Source organism: Heptranchias perlo, chromosome 11 (genome assembly GCF_035084215.1).
Source record: "Heptranchias perlo isolate sHepPer1 chromosome 11, sHepPer1.hap1, whole genome shotgun sequence".
NCBI lineage: Eukaryota > Metazoa > Chordata > Chondrichthyes > Hexanchiformes > Hexanchidae > Heptranchias > Heptranchias perlo.
This window is the reverse complement of record NC_090335.1, coordinates 30,616,282-30,635,409: the sequence shown is the minus strand read 5'-3', so window position 1 is coordinate 30,635,409 and position 19,128 is coordinate 30,616,282. Positions and strand designations below refer to the sequence as shown.

The 19,128-nt window shown below is 44.1% G+C and overlaps 1 protein-coding gene across 13 annotated transcripts in view; it reads right to left on the bottom strand.

Annotated features, from left to right (window-relative positions):
• dmd (dystrophin) overlaps window positions 1-19,128 on the bottom strand; it is a 1,591,310-nt gene that overhangs the window by 1,225,723 nt on the left and 346,459 nt on the right. For all 13 annotated transcript variants that reach the window (XM_067992781.1, XM_067992785.1, XM_067992782.1 and 10 more), the window contains exon 2: window positions 7,555-7,616. In XM_067992781.1, the coding sequence (XP_067848882.1) occupies window positions 7,555-7,616 (62 nt within the window). The remainder of the gene's footprint in view (window positions 1-7,554; window positions 7,617-19,128) is intronic.

Sequence of the window (19,128 nt, the reverse complement as noted above, 5' to 3'; positions counted from 1 at the left end):
ATAACTCCTGCCACCAACATGGTAGACAGGCAACCTGTTCCTAGGCCTTTTCCAGAGCTGCTCTTAAACCAAGTGCCAGGTAGTATGCAAGAGCAACCCCAGAACAAAGCCGTGTTCTGTTTTCTGTCACTTCATGAGAAGGCAGCTTGCCTATGCTCAGCACCTTCCAAAAACTCAATTATATCAATCTTTGATGCATGAAAACATATCAGACACTTGCACAGATTTTACAAAACTGCTGTAAAGTCTCTGGGTGAAATGATGCAAATGGTTGATGACATCACCTGAATGCTTCAAGCTCACACTCACCTGTTATACATAGAATGAACATAAGAAGGCATAGAAGAAGAAAAGGTAATCCTGCCTATTAAAAGCACTTTTTCCACAAACCTTCTACAATTTAAATTAACAGGGACTCTGTCCAATCCATTGACTCTCCCAAGTGAAAGCTCTGCATTAATATTCCATTATACCCAAAGATGCAACACAGAATTCAAAATCTGTGTGGATGGTATGAAAACCAAGAGTGTAAATCTCAAATAGGAATGAGGTTATTTTACTTTCATCTGATAGGAGGCACACATTTTCCAAAAGATAAACAAGAACTCAAAATGGTGACCCTCATCATGAAAAGGATTGGTTCCATTACACTAAACGATCCACTGGGTGTTTGTACCGTCAGTTCATTCACTGCTCTGCACAAACACACAAAGGTTTGACAGGACCTGGGCCTTGGCGTGCTCAACAGTTGAAATGAAAGATTACATGTTTTATATATGAGAGAACATTATATAATTAACTAATTATCTTACAAACAAGTCAGTTATACCTCAAATATTTAATGGAGTTTATAGGATTGAAGGCTGGTGATCTAGCTTTAGTAATATGTTACACATTAAAATGTGTTTTAGGTCTTCAGTTTATTAACTGACACGAGGGCCTGGATTTTCACTTTGCGCCGTGGAGGGCTGGGGTGGGGGGGAAAAGAGGAGAGAGAATTTCCGGATGGGAAACCCGGAAGTATGGGTTTCCCGGATGTCCTGTCGATTTTGACATCAGGACGTCTTTCAAATTTTTTCAGAAGGTTTCCCGCACGATGGCCAGCCAGATTTTCAGGCTGGCTGCCTGTCAGACTGGAAAGCAGCCGGAGAGCAAATGCCAAATAAGTCTGACATCTGGGGGCTTGGGGACGGACATGGGGGGGGTGGGGGTTGGGGTGGTCAGTCATTGGGTGGGGGAAGGGAGGCGTGCATAGATCAGGGGAGCCAGTTGGCCAATCACGTGTGTCCGATCAAAGCAGGTACGCTTGCTGGGCCTAGTGGAAACATCCCTGCTCCTCCTGGCCCACAAGCAGTGCAATAAAGACCCTTCTCACCTCCTCTCACCTGGCAAGAATCAGAAGGCACGGGAATCCTGGCCTCCAGGAGTTAAAAATAAAAAAGCTATTAAAATGGAGGCATGCAGCCTCCTTAAAAGATTTTACTGACCGACCCACCTCCTGAGAGTGGGAGTGGGCGGGTTGGAGGCGAGTCGGAATTGGGTTTTTACATTTTTACAACTTTTACCTTCCTTTCCAGCTCCAACTCACCCGTCCTTGGGGGTTAAAATTACCCCCAACTAGTCTGGAACAGACAAAAGCAGAATAAACTGAAGGTTATTCAGCCAGACAGCAAGAAGCAGAACTGTCCAAGGAACCAAGACAGGTGCAACATTTTATGACAGACAATTTAGTGTAAACTCAATAATGAAATAGAAACAGAAATCAATACAATGTTCAATTACAAGAATGATTGAGTGGAATAGCTTTATTTACATCTTAACACAGCTTTACTGCTTCTTAATGGCTCTGCTGATAAATGCACGACACAATGATGAGCTTAGCCAGACAGAGCAGGAAGATCCTTGGTTTAATCTAGTGTGGCCGCAGCTGGGTCTACAGTAGGTACATTACAATCGGCTCCAGTATCCATTGGCAAAGAAGGGGAAAAAAGCCAACCTGTCCATTCCCAATTGCCATCCAGTGAACCCTGCTAGAAACTGCAAGTCTCGGCGTGTAAGTGTAAATGTGCGAGTTAAGGGACGGCAGGCGTGCGTGTGCTCGTGTGTGTTTGTGCATGCATGCACGGGCACAAGATTGGGTTCTTTACGACTGATTTGGTGTGCCAACACTCACTGCCCGGGATCACACAAGGATAATGGCTATTTAGGTCAGGTACCTGAGCGTGGCTAGTGACCATTGAAGTGGACTCCAGCATGAACTAACACCTTCAGTAGACATGTCAGGGACTTTCAGCCACCGACCTTCGGGTAAGCGTACTCCAAGGCGGCCTTCGAGACACACGATAACGCAAAATCGTCGAGCAGAAATTGATAGCCAGGTTCCGCATCCATGAGGACGGCCTCAACCGGGATCTTGGGTTCATGTCACGCTACACGTAAGCCCACCAGCGAACAAAAGCTATCTGTTTTTAATATAACAGGTCATTTGCTGGCTTTCTCTGCCTTCCGGATGTTTCTGCCTCTCTCTGTTTTTTTTTCCTGTTTGTTTGTTTTTTTTGTTGAATGTATATTCGGGGGTTCTGTAGGTAACACCTCTCTGTCTGAACACGGTGATTGCTTTGGCAACGGGCAGTTGCAAAAACTGTCTGTAATCACCATGTATTGTTCTGTGATTTATAAATGCGTAGGCTTCGAGGAGTTCCTGACATTTACCTGAGGAAGGAGGAAGCCTCCGAAAGCTTATAAATTTCAAATAAAATCGTTGGACTATAACTTGGTGTTGTAAAATTGTTTACAATTGTCAACCCCAGTCCATCACCGGCATCTCCACATCACACCTTCAGTAGAGGGGAGGAAGCGAGAAAAATTAAGGAAAAAAAATCTTACAAGCCCATCCGTCTCTTTCTACATCTCTTAGCCCAATCTCAAACTTTGAAAACATGTCAATCTTCCCACTGCTGAAAATTAGTCTGCCAGATCAATTAACACAGAAGACCATTGGGTCTACTTCCCCACAGATCAGTAGCCTGGGCAGTAAGGTGCTCAAATGAACCTGACATCTCAAGATAGCAGGTCATACCTAGTCCTCTAGCCAGCCCTCTCAGATGCTTGCGTATGTGGCTGTAAGAGAGCAGGGCCAACCTGGCCAGACAACAGCACTGGAGATGTTGCCTGCAGCTGGTCCTTCTCGGGACGTGGGCAAGTGTTGAGGAAGGCTACACAGTCCCAAGAGGCTCGTACAGACAAAAAGCAGACTCACATGCTCCAGCCACTCAGGTAGCACTTAGGAGGAGTGTCAGATTAGGAACAGTTAGAAGAGCCTAAATGAAATACAGTGTTGCAAAAAACTGTATTATGAACAGGTAGAAAGAGCAATGAATAAATTCTTGATTTTAGCTGAAGTTGAAGTTTAAGCACTTTTACATACTCTTTAGAAGATATGAGGAATGTTTGAATGTAAATGCAGAAGATTGTGGTCATGGTGAATTCCTGGAGAGAGGCAGGAGGCAATGTTCAAGGCAATGTTTGTGCAGTTGCGTGAGCTGGGTTTTAGGAGAAGGTGTCCATAATTGAGGCTGTTGCAAAAGACTCTGGTCCTTGGCAGCCTGTTGCTCTTGCTGCTGATGATCAATTTCTACACCCTGTTGTCTTCCGTTATATTACACTGCTGGATCCTGCACGAAGATACCTTTGTCCAGAGCAAAGTTTTAGGGCATGCAGCACACAACCACTATCCTGGACACATGGACAGGACTGCATTACAAAGCCCACCAAACCTAAAGGCACCTGAAGCATGTTTTCAGTATTTCTATAGAGTGCTTTGTTATCACCTTGGAGTTTGTTGTGTTATCGCCTCTCTATACTTTTGCTCTGCTGGGATCCTAAAGAACCACAAAGATGTCAATTTTTTAAAGTACAGCTTAAGTTATCTACACCAGGTAACCCCAATAATACTGTATTTTAATCTCAGTGAAATATTGAGAAAGTCTGAGTTATCATCACATTAAATTAGCTTTGTTATTTTGGTATTCAATTTAAATCAAGCTTCACTAACAATCCCAACTTCAAAAAGGAAAATATTCTTAAAATTGTCACATTTTTGTCCTTCAAGCAGTTCCACAGTTCATTCTTACGTCCCCCCACCCCCCACTTTCCTTGGCTCTGCACTTATTCAAAAACTTTAACTCTTTTAACATCTTCCAGTTCTGACGAAAGGTCTTCAACCTGAAACGTTAACTCTGTTTCTTTCTCCACAGATGCTGCCCAACTTGCTGAGCTTCTCCAGCATTTTCTGTTTTTATTTTCGATTTCCAGCTTCCGAGTATTTTGCTTTTGATTCTGCAGTTCCTCTCTCAACCTGTGTCAGACACTGGCATAATCCTTTCACTGTTCTGTTTTCTCCCCAAAATGGTCTTTCTCTCCCCAAGATATACGACTTCACATTTCTCTGCAGTTCTGACAAAAGGTCTTCAACCTGAAACATTAACTCTGTTTCTTTCCCCACAGATGCTGCCTGACACTGAGTATTTCCAGCATTTTCTGTTTTATTCCTTTAACACTATGTTCTTCAATTTTTGTAACACATCTTTTGTGTGATAACTTATCAAAAGCCTTCTGAAAATCCATATATACACAACATCCACCACCTGTATCTGTATGTTCTGATTTAATCAAATTAAATTGTTAGTCAACCAGAACTCACCCTTTACAAATCTGGGCTACCTGGCCCTAATTAGTCCAATCCTTTTTAAGTATTTACTGATTTCTTCCTATATATGGGTTGCAGATATTTACCCACAACTGAAGTTAGATAAACTGGCCTATAATTTCCTGACTGATCCTTTTCCCTTTTATTGAACAGAAATGCAACATTTTCCACTCTCCACTCTTTTGGCACAATTGGTGTATCCAAATTTCTAGGATGCATACCATCGGGACATAATAGGGATGAAATTTGTTTTGGACGGTAGCACAAAACAGGCGATAGCACATCAGCAGCCCATTGGAAAAGAAAATCGGGCAGAGTATTAAACGGGCTGCCGATACGCTATCGACCATTTTGCACTATTGGCCAAAACAAATTTCACCCCCACGACTTTCAACTTTTAGTCTCATTAAGTTTTTAAATACAGTTTCCTTTTGAATATTTCTCTCCAATAACTGCTGTTCCACATCCTCCTCAACTATGCCTAAAGTCCCACTTGCACTTTCCTCTTTAAAAATAGAGGCAAATTACTCAAGCACCTCTGCAATCACTCAATTTATTAATATTTTTAAATGAATACCATCCTAATAAATTGTGCTGCTAGAGATATAAACCAGTTCAGCAACAGATGATTAAAATAGCATGCTTTGAGCATTATACTTGTCTGTAGTTTTTAATTTCATTGCCCACTTAATTCATCTCTAAGTTGCCCCACCCTCCCCACCCTTTCTTTAGGCTGTCCTTTTACTTATGTACTTTACAAAATTCCTTGCTGTTTCCCTTTCTGGTGACTGCCATTGTCACACCCATTTAACCTTCCTAATTAATCTCTCTCCACTTTTTTAATGCTTTTTGTATTTCTTATAGTTTTCTTTGCGTTATCCCCATATATTAATCATATGCTTCATTTAACATTGTCACATTTTTGCTCTAACCTCTCTATTTATCTGTGGAACCCCAGCCTTTAACAGACCCTCTTTACTCCTGCTTGGAATGAATTTCACCTGTATCTTATTCATCTAATTTTTAGTAACTCACATTGGTTTGTTGTGTGATACAGCATCTTTTCACTTTCATACCACTGAACATAGTTCATTTCCATATCAACACAGCTTGTTTTCAGTCCAACACCTTTATTGCATTCGATTCATCTTTCTCTTTATCTATTATAAATAGGCTATGGTCACTATTTCCCAAGTGTCCTCTGTCCTTAGGTTACTTACTTACTTTACTTCATTGCCAAAAATCACATCTAGCACTGCGCCTTTCCACAGTGGACAGTGGACATTGAGGAAACAGATCTGAATGCAGTCTGGAACCTCCTTCCCATTTTAACCGTGACCTGTTGTCTTATCCCAGTCTACTTTGTACTACAATGTTACAACTCTATTACGACTGCAAACCTCTCTAAATTGCGTACAAATCTCATTTTTAATTTCTTTTCCAATATTCAATGGTTAACAATGTACTCCCAATATAGTAACAGATCTCTTATTTCTTAACTCAGCCCAGACAGACTCTATCTGAGCACCACTAATAAAAACGTCTTTGTTTTATTTTACTATGTGATTATAATGGGGTCTATTCTGGGAGGACCAAGGGCAATTTAATACTCCCACTGAATTTTAATAAGGTGACAACTTTCATCATTCTTCAGAGGAGCCTGGCCACAATATTGGAAAATTCCTTAAGTGGGCAATGAAGTTAAGTATAGTGCTCAAAGCATGCTATTTTAATCATCTGTTGCTGAGCTGGTTTATATCTCTAGCTGCACAATTTATTAGGATGGTATTCATTTAAAAAATATTAATAAATTTCCCCCAAGGAGTAAGATTCCTGTTACTTGCCAATTATAAGCCTTGATGTTAAAATGTACTCATTAGCCCAAACAAGTCATGGAGCTAAAAATGTACACTAGTTGTGACAAATTATTAAAATGCTCTCAAAACCAATTGAGCAGCATACTAGTATAACAGAGTCCTTTTTCTTCTGGTATTTAGGTTCAAATCCAGCCTAGCTTTATGCATGAAATCTCTTTCTGTCTCAAAAATGTAATAGTCCAATGTGAAATGAGTTAGGATAATCTGAACCTAAACCAGCTGTGCACAATTCCACAGCCCAAAATTATTGATAATTTGGCAGCAAATCAAACTCACTCAAAAGCCACAATGCGTTTGGAATGGGGGAGAAAAAAAAAAATCACATGAGCAGCAAGAGATGCCCCTCGTGAGTCAAGCATTGCTGTTAAGGCAGAGTGGAAGGAGTTTTACTCTATACCTCATTATGCTTTGCCTTTCCTGGGAGTGCTTGATGCCAAAAATTTGGAAAATAAAAGGAGATAAGCTGTTCCATTACCCAGCATAGACATCCTTAACTTTGGCAAGGATAAAACTGATGGGAAAACAAATTGCTTTTAGAGCCAAAACTCTGGCAACGGCAGAGGAATTAAGAATATAATCTTAGTTTTTAGTGTAAATTCTCCAGATTGGAGGCTGTGAAATTAAATGTTTGCATCTTTCAAACCTACAGATAAATCCTTTGTTAATTAGTTGATTCTATATCATAAGAGTGAAGGACATGGAACCAAATAATGGCTTCTTTGCACACAAATGAACATATAGGTGTCCTAAAAACGTCCTTACCCACATAAAATTCCTGTTGAGATAAGTCTGTATGACAGTCAGATCGGCTGATGATGCAATGGAGAATTATATATTTTGCTCCTCAACTGCCAAAAGTTCAACCCCTGACAAAGCCTTCAACAAGATTTAATAAAAAAGACTCAGCACACAGATACATTTATGTCCTTGCCTCAATCTAATCCCTAAATCACTCTGATTTCCTCTTACCTTGGCAAACTGTGCATTTATCCATTTTGTGAATGTTTTCTTTTGAACATCTTCTCTTTCATCTGCAAATTTAAAATAAAAAGCATTCTTGAGTAAAATAGATTTAAAATCTTTATTTTAACTTTGAATAGAAAATGTTAGATAAAATTGTAGACACTTTCAGGACACTGTCTATTCCATCAGGTGATGGAGATATGTACAAGCTAATCAGTCAGGTATAAGATACATACTCAGCCCTCTGACTAGTCAGGAAAGGATCAAATAATGAATACTAATAAATTAAAATAAAACTACAGAAGATTGAAATCTAAAACAACAAACAGAAAATGCTGGAAATATACAGCAGGTTACGGCAAAGAGAAAAGGCAGGTTAGAACGCGTATGACCGTCACGATTATCTGTCTTATCTCTTCATCAGCTATGTATTTCTAACATTTTCTGTTTTTAATTAAGGATGGAATACATATTACCCCTCACCCTACACCACCAGAGCACACAGATGAATATCCAGTACTCGACAGAGAGATCAGTCGTATCAATTAGACTGACAGGGATAAAATGCATACTTAGCCTCCCCTTCCCTCCCCTGGAAAACAAAGGTACAGATATGCATATAAAGGTGGTGGAAAGCAAAATAGTTAGGAGGACAGTAAATATATATGCAAACAGGCATTTTGCCTTTATTTTCTTCTATGCACATGGGCAGAGAGGCAGCTTCAATTTTAAAAACTGGAAAAATCATAACTCAAAATGTTTTCACTGTGGGCTAAACGAATGAATACATCCAAATTTGGTCCTCTCCAGGATATTGATTTGGGTTTGCTGCTCATTCTCATTAATAACTAACCAATCAAATGTATAACTCCTATTATAAATCAGATCTTATTTTGCCAATCCCAGTACCCCTTTTACAGTGTTTATAATCTTTTGAAGAAAGGTAAATGACCAATTACTTTGAAATGCTCCAACAACCATTGGCACAATTGGGGATCATAAACCCCATAATGCCAAAATATTAACACATAAATAAACGTTAAAATTTTATTTCACAAAGATATACATTTTGACTCCAATTTTATTTAAATCAGGATTTGTAGTTATAATGCTCTCATCGACTTGCCTTGTTCACGATGTGCTGTTATAAGCACAGTACTGTGAAAACCCCCTTACTTCTATAAACCATGGCTTAAGCCACATCCCAAATGAAAATTTGACAGATAACTGGGACCATTCCACCAGTGCTGTGCTGAAGCACTGAAGCTTTTTCAATTTTTAGACATTGAAGTGAAATGGTGGCTTCAAAGCTCCATCCAGTCTGCCCCATTTCCACTTCACCCAGCCCTAAACTCGCTTCCCCCCAGCAATGACAGGGCTTCCATTGGCCACGGGTTGCTCTAATTTATTCCAACTCTGCTCTCTCTACCAACAAGAATGACAGACCAAGCTTTGAAGCTTCTATGTTCTCTACATTTTAAAGAATCCAGCCGAGTTACAACCCTTATTCTATATATTCATTAAAAATGAAATGCAGTTCATTGATATACCAGCAAGTAAGGCTGATAGATTATAAACTTGAAAAACCGAATGGCTCTCCTATCTGACATCAATAAAATTTGTCTTGCCAAAACACATCTTTAAAATGTCCCATTCCTTTGGTAGTGACCTATTTTGTAAAATCAGTTGTCTTGTGAGAGAAATGACAATCCCACAAAATAAGAGCACATTCATCTAAAAATGGGAACCATTTTAACCAGAATAACAAGGCTAGAAATGTAATAATTAACACATAATTGTCAACCAATAGCAAAGACTATTTGCATTAAAAACATGATGTTCAGGTTATTTGAATGAATTCAGAGTTTAAAAAGGATGTATTACCAAGGACCAAGTAACAAAACCAGAAAGCAAAGCCCTGATTTTAACCCCACCGCCACACCCCCCTCCCCCACGCCCAGGCGCTCAAGGAGAATGGGGCACACACGGAGAGTTAAAACGGCAGCAGCGCCTATACCTCCGTGTTCGCGCTGCATTCTTGCTAGCCGTGATTTTATTCCCATGTTTTGGGAGGGGTTTGTGGCTCTTGCTGCAGGCAGGCAAGGGCCTCATAATTATTCAAAAGTCCAAGTCTGATTCCATCACTTGGAACCCAGTGATTTTAACCTCCAGCCCCGCGAATCGCACACAGTGCCGACCACGCCTGGGAATGCTGCCACGATTTGGATCCATGGTAAGAAGTCGTCCCGGTAAATTACATTTTACATTTTTTTTAAACTCTTTCCTTGTGGGCCATGAGGAGCAGGAATGCTCCTCCAGTCAACAAGGAATCCTTGGGCCTCCCTTGCCCCAGGCTTCCCTTCGCTTTTCCGTGTCCACGATCGTCTCGCTTCGACCCCTCACCTTGTCACTTACCTTGGTGAGGATAGGAACAGGAGTAGGTTATTTAGCCCCTGAAAGTCCTGGCTCTAATTTTTAGCTATGTCCCCAAGTCCTAGACTCCCCAACCAGCGGAAATAGTTTCTCTCAATCTACACTGTCAGTTTCCCTTAATATCTTGAAAACTTTGATCAAATCAAATCTTCTAAATTCCAGGGAATATAACCCTAGTTCGTGTAATCTCTCCTGATAATTTAATCCTTGGAGTCCAGGTATCATTCTAATAAATCCACGTTGCACTCCCTCCAAGGCCAAATATCCTTCCTAAGGTGCAGTGCTCAGAACTGAACACAGTACTGCAGGTGTGGACTAACCAGGGCTTTGTATAGCTATAGCACAACTTCTACTGTCTTGTATTCTAGTCCTCAAGATGTAACGGCCAGCATTCCATGAGCCTTTTTGATAGTTTCCTTGGGTCGCCCGGCAGCGGGTGGCTGCTGCACGATTTCCTGCTTCTGCCCACCGGCCACTGCGTCATTCCCGCCAGCTTCAGGTGGGAAGATGATGTGAAAAATTTAAATGAGGTTCGGGAGTTAAAATGGCCCAAGTCTCACGCTCTTACCTCCCCCACCACACCCGACCCTTCCCCTCCCCACAATTGTGCTCAGAGTTAAAATTGGTGCTCATGCCCAGCAACTTTTCACTCCCTGAAATAACAGACCTTGTAGATTTAAACAATAAAATTTGGTAACTAATGGGCCCCGATTTTAGAATGAAATCGCAAGTGCGTTCGGACTCCGAAAATCGGGGAAATCCCGAGCGGGTTCGGAACCCGGCTCCAACCCGCACACTTCTGGGTTCCCCACTGACGCGTCTGGCTGCGCGCGCCTCACTAATGCTTAAAAACCACCGGCAATTAAAGCCGGCAGGATGATACTTAAGAGAGTTATTTAGATACTTTAAGGACTTGAAGTACTTAATTTTGTGCACATTGAGACTGGGGTCGGATTTTCAAACGTCCTCAGTGTGTTTCCCATGCTGCCACAATTCCTTCATCCTCCAGGAATCCAACATCCCGCCCCTCTTCCGCGCACCGAACACCCTTAAGGGCGGACTCCGCAGGGACAAGGGACACCCCCTGCACACATGGCTCATGACACCTCTGAGGAACCCAATCACCGAGCAACAGCGTCGATATAAGGATAGCCACATCACCACCAGATCTACTATTGAGCAGGCTATAGGGCTGCTCAAGATGCGAATTAAGTGCCTTGATCGTTCTGGGGGAATGCTTCAATATGCACCAGAGTGGGTCATATTATAATAGTGTGTTGTGTTCTGCACAACATGCCACTGGACGAGGCCCCATCCACAACTGACATCCACATTGACGAGGAGGAGGCACCCATGGGCACAGCAGAGGCTCACCTGATGAGTCCAGTCCTCACACCATCTGGAAAGACGAGCGCCAACACCAGGCCGCCCACCCCTCCCTGAACAAAACAGTCCTGCAATGATACATATATCCACTGTAAAGTGACCCAATGGATGGCATCAAGTGTCGCTGTTCATGGTGAAGTTTATGAAAGGGCCCTATCACAAAAGCCAGTCAAAAATGGGCAAGACATGGCAGTAGTGGTGAGAATGATAAGATTTAATGTGACTTTAACCAAAACCAAATATAATTGAAAAACATGACAGTCTGTCAGACACCCCTGTGCATAGCTTATGTGCTCACAAATCCTTAGGCTTCCTCTTCCTACCGCTTCTACGTAATGCACCCCTTCTGGCTGCAGCAGAGGTAGTGGCAGGTTCCTCATGTTCATGCCCTGACTGTTTAGATGCTTTCAGCTATGCGCTCTGGGTTTTGGAGCCCGTGAGGGTCCCTCCAAAGACTGCTCCACCTGCACCTGTGCAGGTGCTGACTCGGCCACCTGGAGAAGAGGCAGCATGGCAGATATTGGTTGTTTAAGGTGGCAGAATGTTGTTCACCCTGAGTCCGAACAACCGTTGTTAGGGCCTGAATGGACTCATTTGGAAGCCATGCTTGAAGCTCAACGGAGGCTAGCCTTCTCTCCATCACAGACATTCCCGCACTTACCTCTGATACTATCTCAGACACTTGCTCATATCCCTGTGACAGAATCTCAGAGATTCCCTCCAATACTTGTGCCACCATCCCACTCATGCAGGAGTTGGACTCCTCCATCCTCTGCGCCATTGTGGAGAGTGCGCGTCGCACCTGTTCCAGCACCTTGCAAACGTGCTGCTGTCCCTCGATCATTCTCCTTTTCAAAGATGGCCCACGGGGTTCAGCATCTGCATCCAGCTGAGCAGAACCTGGAGAGGAGTGCGCCCACCGACGCAGACTCTCCACAGCTGACCCTGCCACCAGTGTCTGCTCATGCAGGTGCCAAACCAACTAACTCATTACTAGGACCCACCGAGGTGTGAGTATCTGTGCTGGTGGATGGCTCACTAAGATGTGATGGTGCACCCTCAGACGCCAGCAGGTCCAGCAGAGCAATCGCCCTCTGCTGTCTGCATTCGCTGAAGGGCCTCCAAGAGAACAGAAGGCAAATTTAAGCATCATTACAGATGTGTCATGTTGCGATGAGCATACTGAGGTGTTCAACATGCCAAGCTTTGTTAACATCAATTCATACTGTGCGTGATGAATGTTAAAGTTGAGTCACCAGATGTTTGTGAGGTGCCGGTCTCGGCGTTCCCAACAGACAGGCACTCAAGGGTATGGCTGATCTCCAGTGCCTCCTGCTCTGCGTCTGTGAGGACCACTATTTGTTGTGGCCCTCCTCCGTTCCTCGCCCTCTCACGTGCATTTTGTGCTCTCTTCTCCAAGAAGGGGAGAAAGTACAGACGTGTGAGTGAGGGATGATGAAGTGGCCAACCAATTAATGCACTGCTTTGGGTGAGGCTTACCGTGAAAGAGATGCATTACAGGTTGACAATGAGACAGAGCCATCACATTGGATGAGGATAGGGGTAAGTGGAAGGGAGGGGTGACTAATGGGGACGTGAGGAAGTGCAGGTAAGTTGAGGATGAGCCTGAAGTGGGTGTGAGGAGTGATGTAATAAAGTAGTGTTGGCAGTGCAGAATGAGTTGGGGCAGGGGGTGTGATGATGTGCATCACGGAATACAGGAGAATCAATAAGTGTACTCACTTTTGCTGACCAAGTTAGGTCATTGAAACACTTCCTGCACTGGATCCAGGTGTGGGATACATTGCTGCTACTGCTGGGGACCTCGTCTGCCACCTCGAGCCAGAACTTCTTGGTGGCAGAGGCAGGGCACTTCCTCCCGTCCAGGGGGGTAAAAGACTTCCCTCCTCCTCACCCAGTCCAGTAGCTGCTGCAGTGAGGCGTCGCTGAACCTTGGAGCAGCCTTGCCTCTGTGCTGCTCCATTATGATTTCTGGGTCTTTAGAATCATAGAATCATAGAAGTTTACAACATGGAAACAGGCCCTTCGGCCCAACATGTCCATGTCGCCCAGTTTATACCACGAAGCTAGTCCCAATTGCCTGCACTTGGCCCATATCCCTCCATACCCATCTTACCCATGTAACTGTCCAAATGCTTTTTAAAAGACAAAATTGTACCCGCCTCTACTACTGCCTCTGGCAGCTCGTTCCAGACACTCACCACCCTTTGAGTGAAAAAATTGCCCCTCTGGACCCTTTTGTATCTCTCCCCTCTCACCTTAAATCTATGCCCCCTCGTTATAGACTCCCCGACCTTTGGGAAAAGATTTTGACTATCCACCTTATCTATGCCCCTCATTATTTTATAGAGTTGTATAAGATCACCCCTCAACCTCCTACTCTCCAGGGAAAAAAGTCCCAGTCTATCCAACCTCTCCCTATAAGTCAAACCATCAAGTCCCGGCAGCATCCTAGTAAATCTTTTCTGCACTCTTTCTAGTTTAATAATATCCTTTCTATAATAGGGTGACCAGAACTGTACACAGTATTCCAAGTGTGGCCTTACTAATGTCTTGTCCAACTTCAACAAGACATCCCAACTCCTGTATTCAATGTTCTGACCAATGAAACCAAGCATGCTGAATGCCTTCTTCACCACCCTATCCACCTGTGACTCCACTTTCAAGGAGCTATGAACCTGTACTCCTAGATCTCTTTGTTCTATAACTCTCCCCAACGCCCTACCATTAACTGAGTAGGTCCTGGCCCAATTCGATCTCCCAAAATGCATCACCTCACATTTATCTAAATTAAACTCCATCTGTCATTCATCGGCCCACTGGCCCAATTTATCAAGATCCCGTTGCAATCCTAGATAACCTTCTTCACTGTCCACGATGCCACCAATCTTGGTGTCATCTGCAAACTTACTAACCATGCCTCCTAAATTCTCATCCAAATCATTAAAAAAATAACAAACAACAGCGGACCCAGCACCGATCCCTGAGGCACACCGCTGGTCACAGGCCTCCAGTTTGAAAAACAACCCTCTACAACCACCCTCTGTCTTCTGTCGTCAAGCCAATGTTGTATCCAATTGGCTACCTCACCTTGGATCCCGTGAGATTTAACCTTATGTAACAACCTACCATGCGGTACCTTGTCAAAGGCTTTGCTAAAGTCCATGTAGACCACGTCTACTGCACAGCCCTCATCTATCTTCTTGGTTTCTCCTTCAAAAAACTCAATCAAATTCGTGAGACATGATTTTCCTCTCACAAAACCATGCTGACTGTTCCTAATCAGTCCCTGCCTCTCCAAATGCCCGTAGATCCTGTCTCTCAGAATACGCTCTAACAACTTACCCACTACAGATGTCAGGCTCACCGGTCTGTAGTTCCCAGGCTTTTCCCTGCCGCCCTTCTTAAACAAAGGCACAACATTTGCTACCCTCCAATCTTCAGGCACCTCACCTGCAGCTGTCGATGATTCAAATATCTCTGCTGGGGGACTCGCAATTTCCTCCCGAACCTCCCATAACGTCCTGGGATACATTTCATCAGGTCCCGGAGATTTATCTACCTTGATGCGCGTTAAGACTTCCAGCACCTCCCTCTCTGTAATATGTACACTCCTCAAGACATCACTATTTATTTCCCCAAGTTCCCTAACATCCATGCCTTTCTCAACCGTAAATACCGATGCGAAATATTCATTTAGGATCTCACCCATCTCTTGTGGTTCCGCACATAGATGACCTTGTTGATCCTTCAGAGGCCCTACTTTCTCCCTAGTTACTCTTTTGCCCTTTATGTATTTGTAGAAGCTCTTTGGATTCACCTTTGCCTTATCTGCCAAAGCAATCTCATGTCCCCTTTTTGCCCTCCTGATTTCTCTCTTAACTCTACTCTGGCAATCTCTATACTCTTCAAGGGATCCACTTGATCCCAGCTGCCTATGCATGTCATATGCCTCCTTCTTCTTTCTGACAAGGGCCTCAATTTCCCGAGTCATCCAAGGTTCCCTACTTCTACCAGCCTTGCCCTTTACTTTATGAGGAATGTGCTTACCCTGAACCCTGGTTAACACATTTTTGAAGGACTCTCACTTACCAGACGTCCCTTTGCCTGCCAACAGACTCTCCCAATCAACTTCTGAAAGTTCCTGTCTAATACCATCAAAATTGGCCTTTCCCTAATTTAGAATTTTAACTTTTGGGCCAGACCTATCCTTCTCCATAGCTATCTTAAAACTAATGGAATTATGATCACTGGTCCCAAAGTGATCCCTCACTAACACTTCTGTCACCTGCCCTTCCTTATTTCCCAAGAGGTGGTCAAGTTTTGCCCCCTCTCTAGTCGGGCCATCCACATACTGAATGAGAAATTCCTCCTGAATACACTCAACAAATTTCTCTCCATCCAAGCCCCTAATGCTATGGCTGTCCCGGTCAATGTTGGGAAAGTTAAAGTCCCCTACTATTACCACCCTATTTTTCTTGCAGCTGTCTGTAATCTCCTTACATATTTGCTCCTCAATTTCCCGTTGACTATTTGGGGGTCTGTAGTACAATCCTATCAACGTGATCTCTCCCTTCTTATTTTTCAGTTCTACCCATATCGACTCCGTGGGCGAACCCTCGGATATATCCTCTCTCACTACTGCCGTGATGTTCTCCCTAACGCAACTCCCCCTCCTCTCTTACCTCCTGCTCTATCTTTCCTATAGCATCTGTACCCTGGAATATTTAGCTGCCAGTCCTGCCCCTCCCTTAGCCATGTTTCAGTAATAGCTATAACATCCCAGTCCCATGTACCCATCCATGCCCTGAGTTCATCTGCCTTGCCCATCAGACTTCTTGCATTGAAATAAATGCAGTTTAATCTAGACTTCCCTTGGTCTTTGCCGTGCTTTCTCAGACCATTTGTCCGGTCATGTTTTGTACACTCTCCCTTACTGCCTTTTGTTTCTGTCACCACTTTACTTCCCACTGACTTCCTGCATCGATTCCCATCCCCCTGCCACTTTAGTTTAAACCCTCCCCAACAGCACTAGCAAACACTCCCCCTAGGACATTGAAAGGGCCATTGCTCCAAATGCTTTGCTCCAGCAAAAGCATTTGGAGCAATGGCCCTTTCAATCTTTTTTTAATTCGTTCATGGGATGTGGGCGTCAATGGCAAGGCCAGCATTTATTGTCCATCCCTAATTGCCCTCGAGGTGGTGGTGGTGAGTCGCCTTCTGGAACCGCTGCAGTCCGTGTGGTGAAGGTTCTCCCACAGTGCTGTTAGGAAGGGAGTTCCAGAAGTTTGACCCAGCGACGATGAAGGAACGGCGATATATTTCCAAGTCAGGATGATGTGTGATTTGGAGGGGAACATGCAGGTGGTGCTGTTCCCACGTGCCTGCTGCCATTGTCCTTCTAGGTGGTAGAGGTCGCGGGTTTGGGAGGTGCTATCGAAGAAGCCTTGGCAAGTTGCTGCAGTGCATCCTGTGACTGGTACACACTGCAGCCACTGTGCGCCAGTGGTGAAGGGAGTGAATGTTTAGGGTGGTGGATAGGGTGCCAATCAAGCGGGCTGCTTTGTCCTGGATGGTGTCGAGCTTCTTGAGTGTTGTTGGAGCTGCACTCATCCAGGCAAGTGGCAAGTATTCCATCACACTCCTGACTTGTGCCTTGGAAATGGTGGAAAGGCTTTGGGGAGTAAGGAGGTGAATTACTTGCCGCAGAATACCTAGCCTCTGACCTGCTCTTGTAGCCACAGTATTGATATGGCTGGTCCAGTTAAGTTTCTGGTCAATGGTGACCCCAGGATGGTGATGGTGGGGGATTCGGCGATGGAAATGCCATTGAATGTCAAGGGGAGGTGGTTAGACTCTCTCTTGTTGGAGATGGTCATTGCCTGGGACTTGTCTGGCACAAACGTTACTTGCCACTTATCACCAAGCCTGGCTGTTGTCCAGGTCTTGCTGCATGCTGGCACGGACTGCTTCATTATCTGAGGGGATGCGAATGGAACTGAACACCGTATAATCATCAGCGAACATCCCCATTTCTGACCTGATGGTGGAGGGCTCCTCCAGCCGACAGCTTGTGATGCAGGTGCTCAGTCCGCCTACTGCGCAGCTTTCGGACGGCAAACCCAGAAGCCACGTTAAATGGCATCAATTCAATTGTGATCGCGTGCGAAAAGGACATATTTTATTAATTGGTTACTCCGTGCAGCCATTCACCGCCATCCCCCCCTCACCCCACCACTGCCATTCTGCCTCCATTCTAAAATCAGGACCATGAAATCTATTACTGTTCAACTATACCTCAAAAGATTTGCAAATTTCAATTTTACATACACATAAATAAGTTATACACTAGTGGTCTGTCATTTTGAACTGAACATTTTTGTGATATCTCTCAAAAGGATAGGCCAGCTGAGCCTCATCGACATACAGAAGAAACGAACATCCAAAGATACCTTACTGCTCCCATTCTTGGCTGGCTGCCTTTTATGCCTGTGTGCAAGTTAAAAATGTGCAAACAAGCTCTGCTTTCTGCTTTTCTTCTGGTCTGCCTTTGCGTTCTCTGCCTAATCTTCAAACAAACAGATTCTTTTTCCTGCACACCTGTACAGCAGTGATGAAGCAGCAATCACAGCCTGTACAAAGTTTCACAACCCTCCTTAAAACTCTTCCTTCAGCTCCCCTTTTCCCAACTACTTCCCCGGAAGTAATACCAATTAAAAAACACATTTCCCCCCCCCCCAACTTTTACCAAAATAGTCAGGTCCCCTGCACTTAGCTCATTACTTCAATGCTCTGTAGTGTGCTCACCATTACTTTTGCCCTTGCTATGCAGCCTCTCACAATCTATCCAGTAGCCAGGGTTGGCTAGGCTCAGCGCACCAGTCCACATAAACAGATGGACTGGGCTCGGCATTCACAGATCATACTTGTCATCTCACATTTAAAATGTAAAAATTAAGCTTTTTTTAAATTTGTTCTCAGGATGTGAGTGATGATGCCAAGACTACATGTATTCCCCATCCATAGTTGCCTGAGAAGATGGTGGTAGCAATTGTTTTCAACTCGGTGGCTTGCTAAGCCCCTTCAGAGGGCATTAAGAGGCAATTTAATGCCCAACATCCAGTCCTGGAGAAGCTGCAATTTCCTCCAGCTAAGTGTTGGGAAGGCCGAAGCCATTGTCTTTGGTCCCTAGCCACTGATTCCATCTCCCTTCATGGCCACTGTCTTCTTTGACCCCATAACGTCACCATCACAAAGACCGCCAACTTCCACCTCCGTCATATCACCCACCTCTGTTCCTACCTCAGCCCATCTGCTGCTGAAATCCTCATCCATGCCTTTGTCACCTCGAGGCTTGACAATTCCATTGCTCTCCTGGTTGACCTCCCTCCTCTACCCTCCATAAATTTCAGCTCATCCAAAGCTCTGCTGCCCGTATCCTATCCCGCATAAGTCCCACTCATATATCATCCCTCTCCTCGGTATCCTGTTTCCCCAGCATCTCTAATTTTAAGTTCTCAACCTTGTTTTTAAATCTCTTTCATCGCCTCACCCCTCCCCATCTCCGTAACCTCCTCTAGCCCCACAACACCCCCTCCGAACTCAGATCTCTTATGCATCCCCCCAACCTTCGCCCCTCCACTGGCAGCTGTAACTTCAGTCGCCTAGGCCCAAGCTCTGAAATTGCTTCATAAATCACTCCGCCTCTCTCTCCTCCTTAAAACCCACCTCTTTCACCAA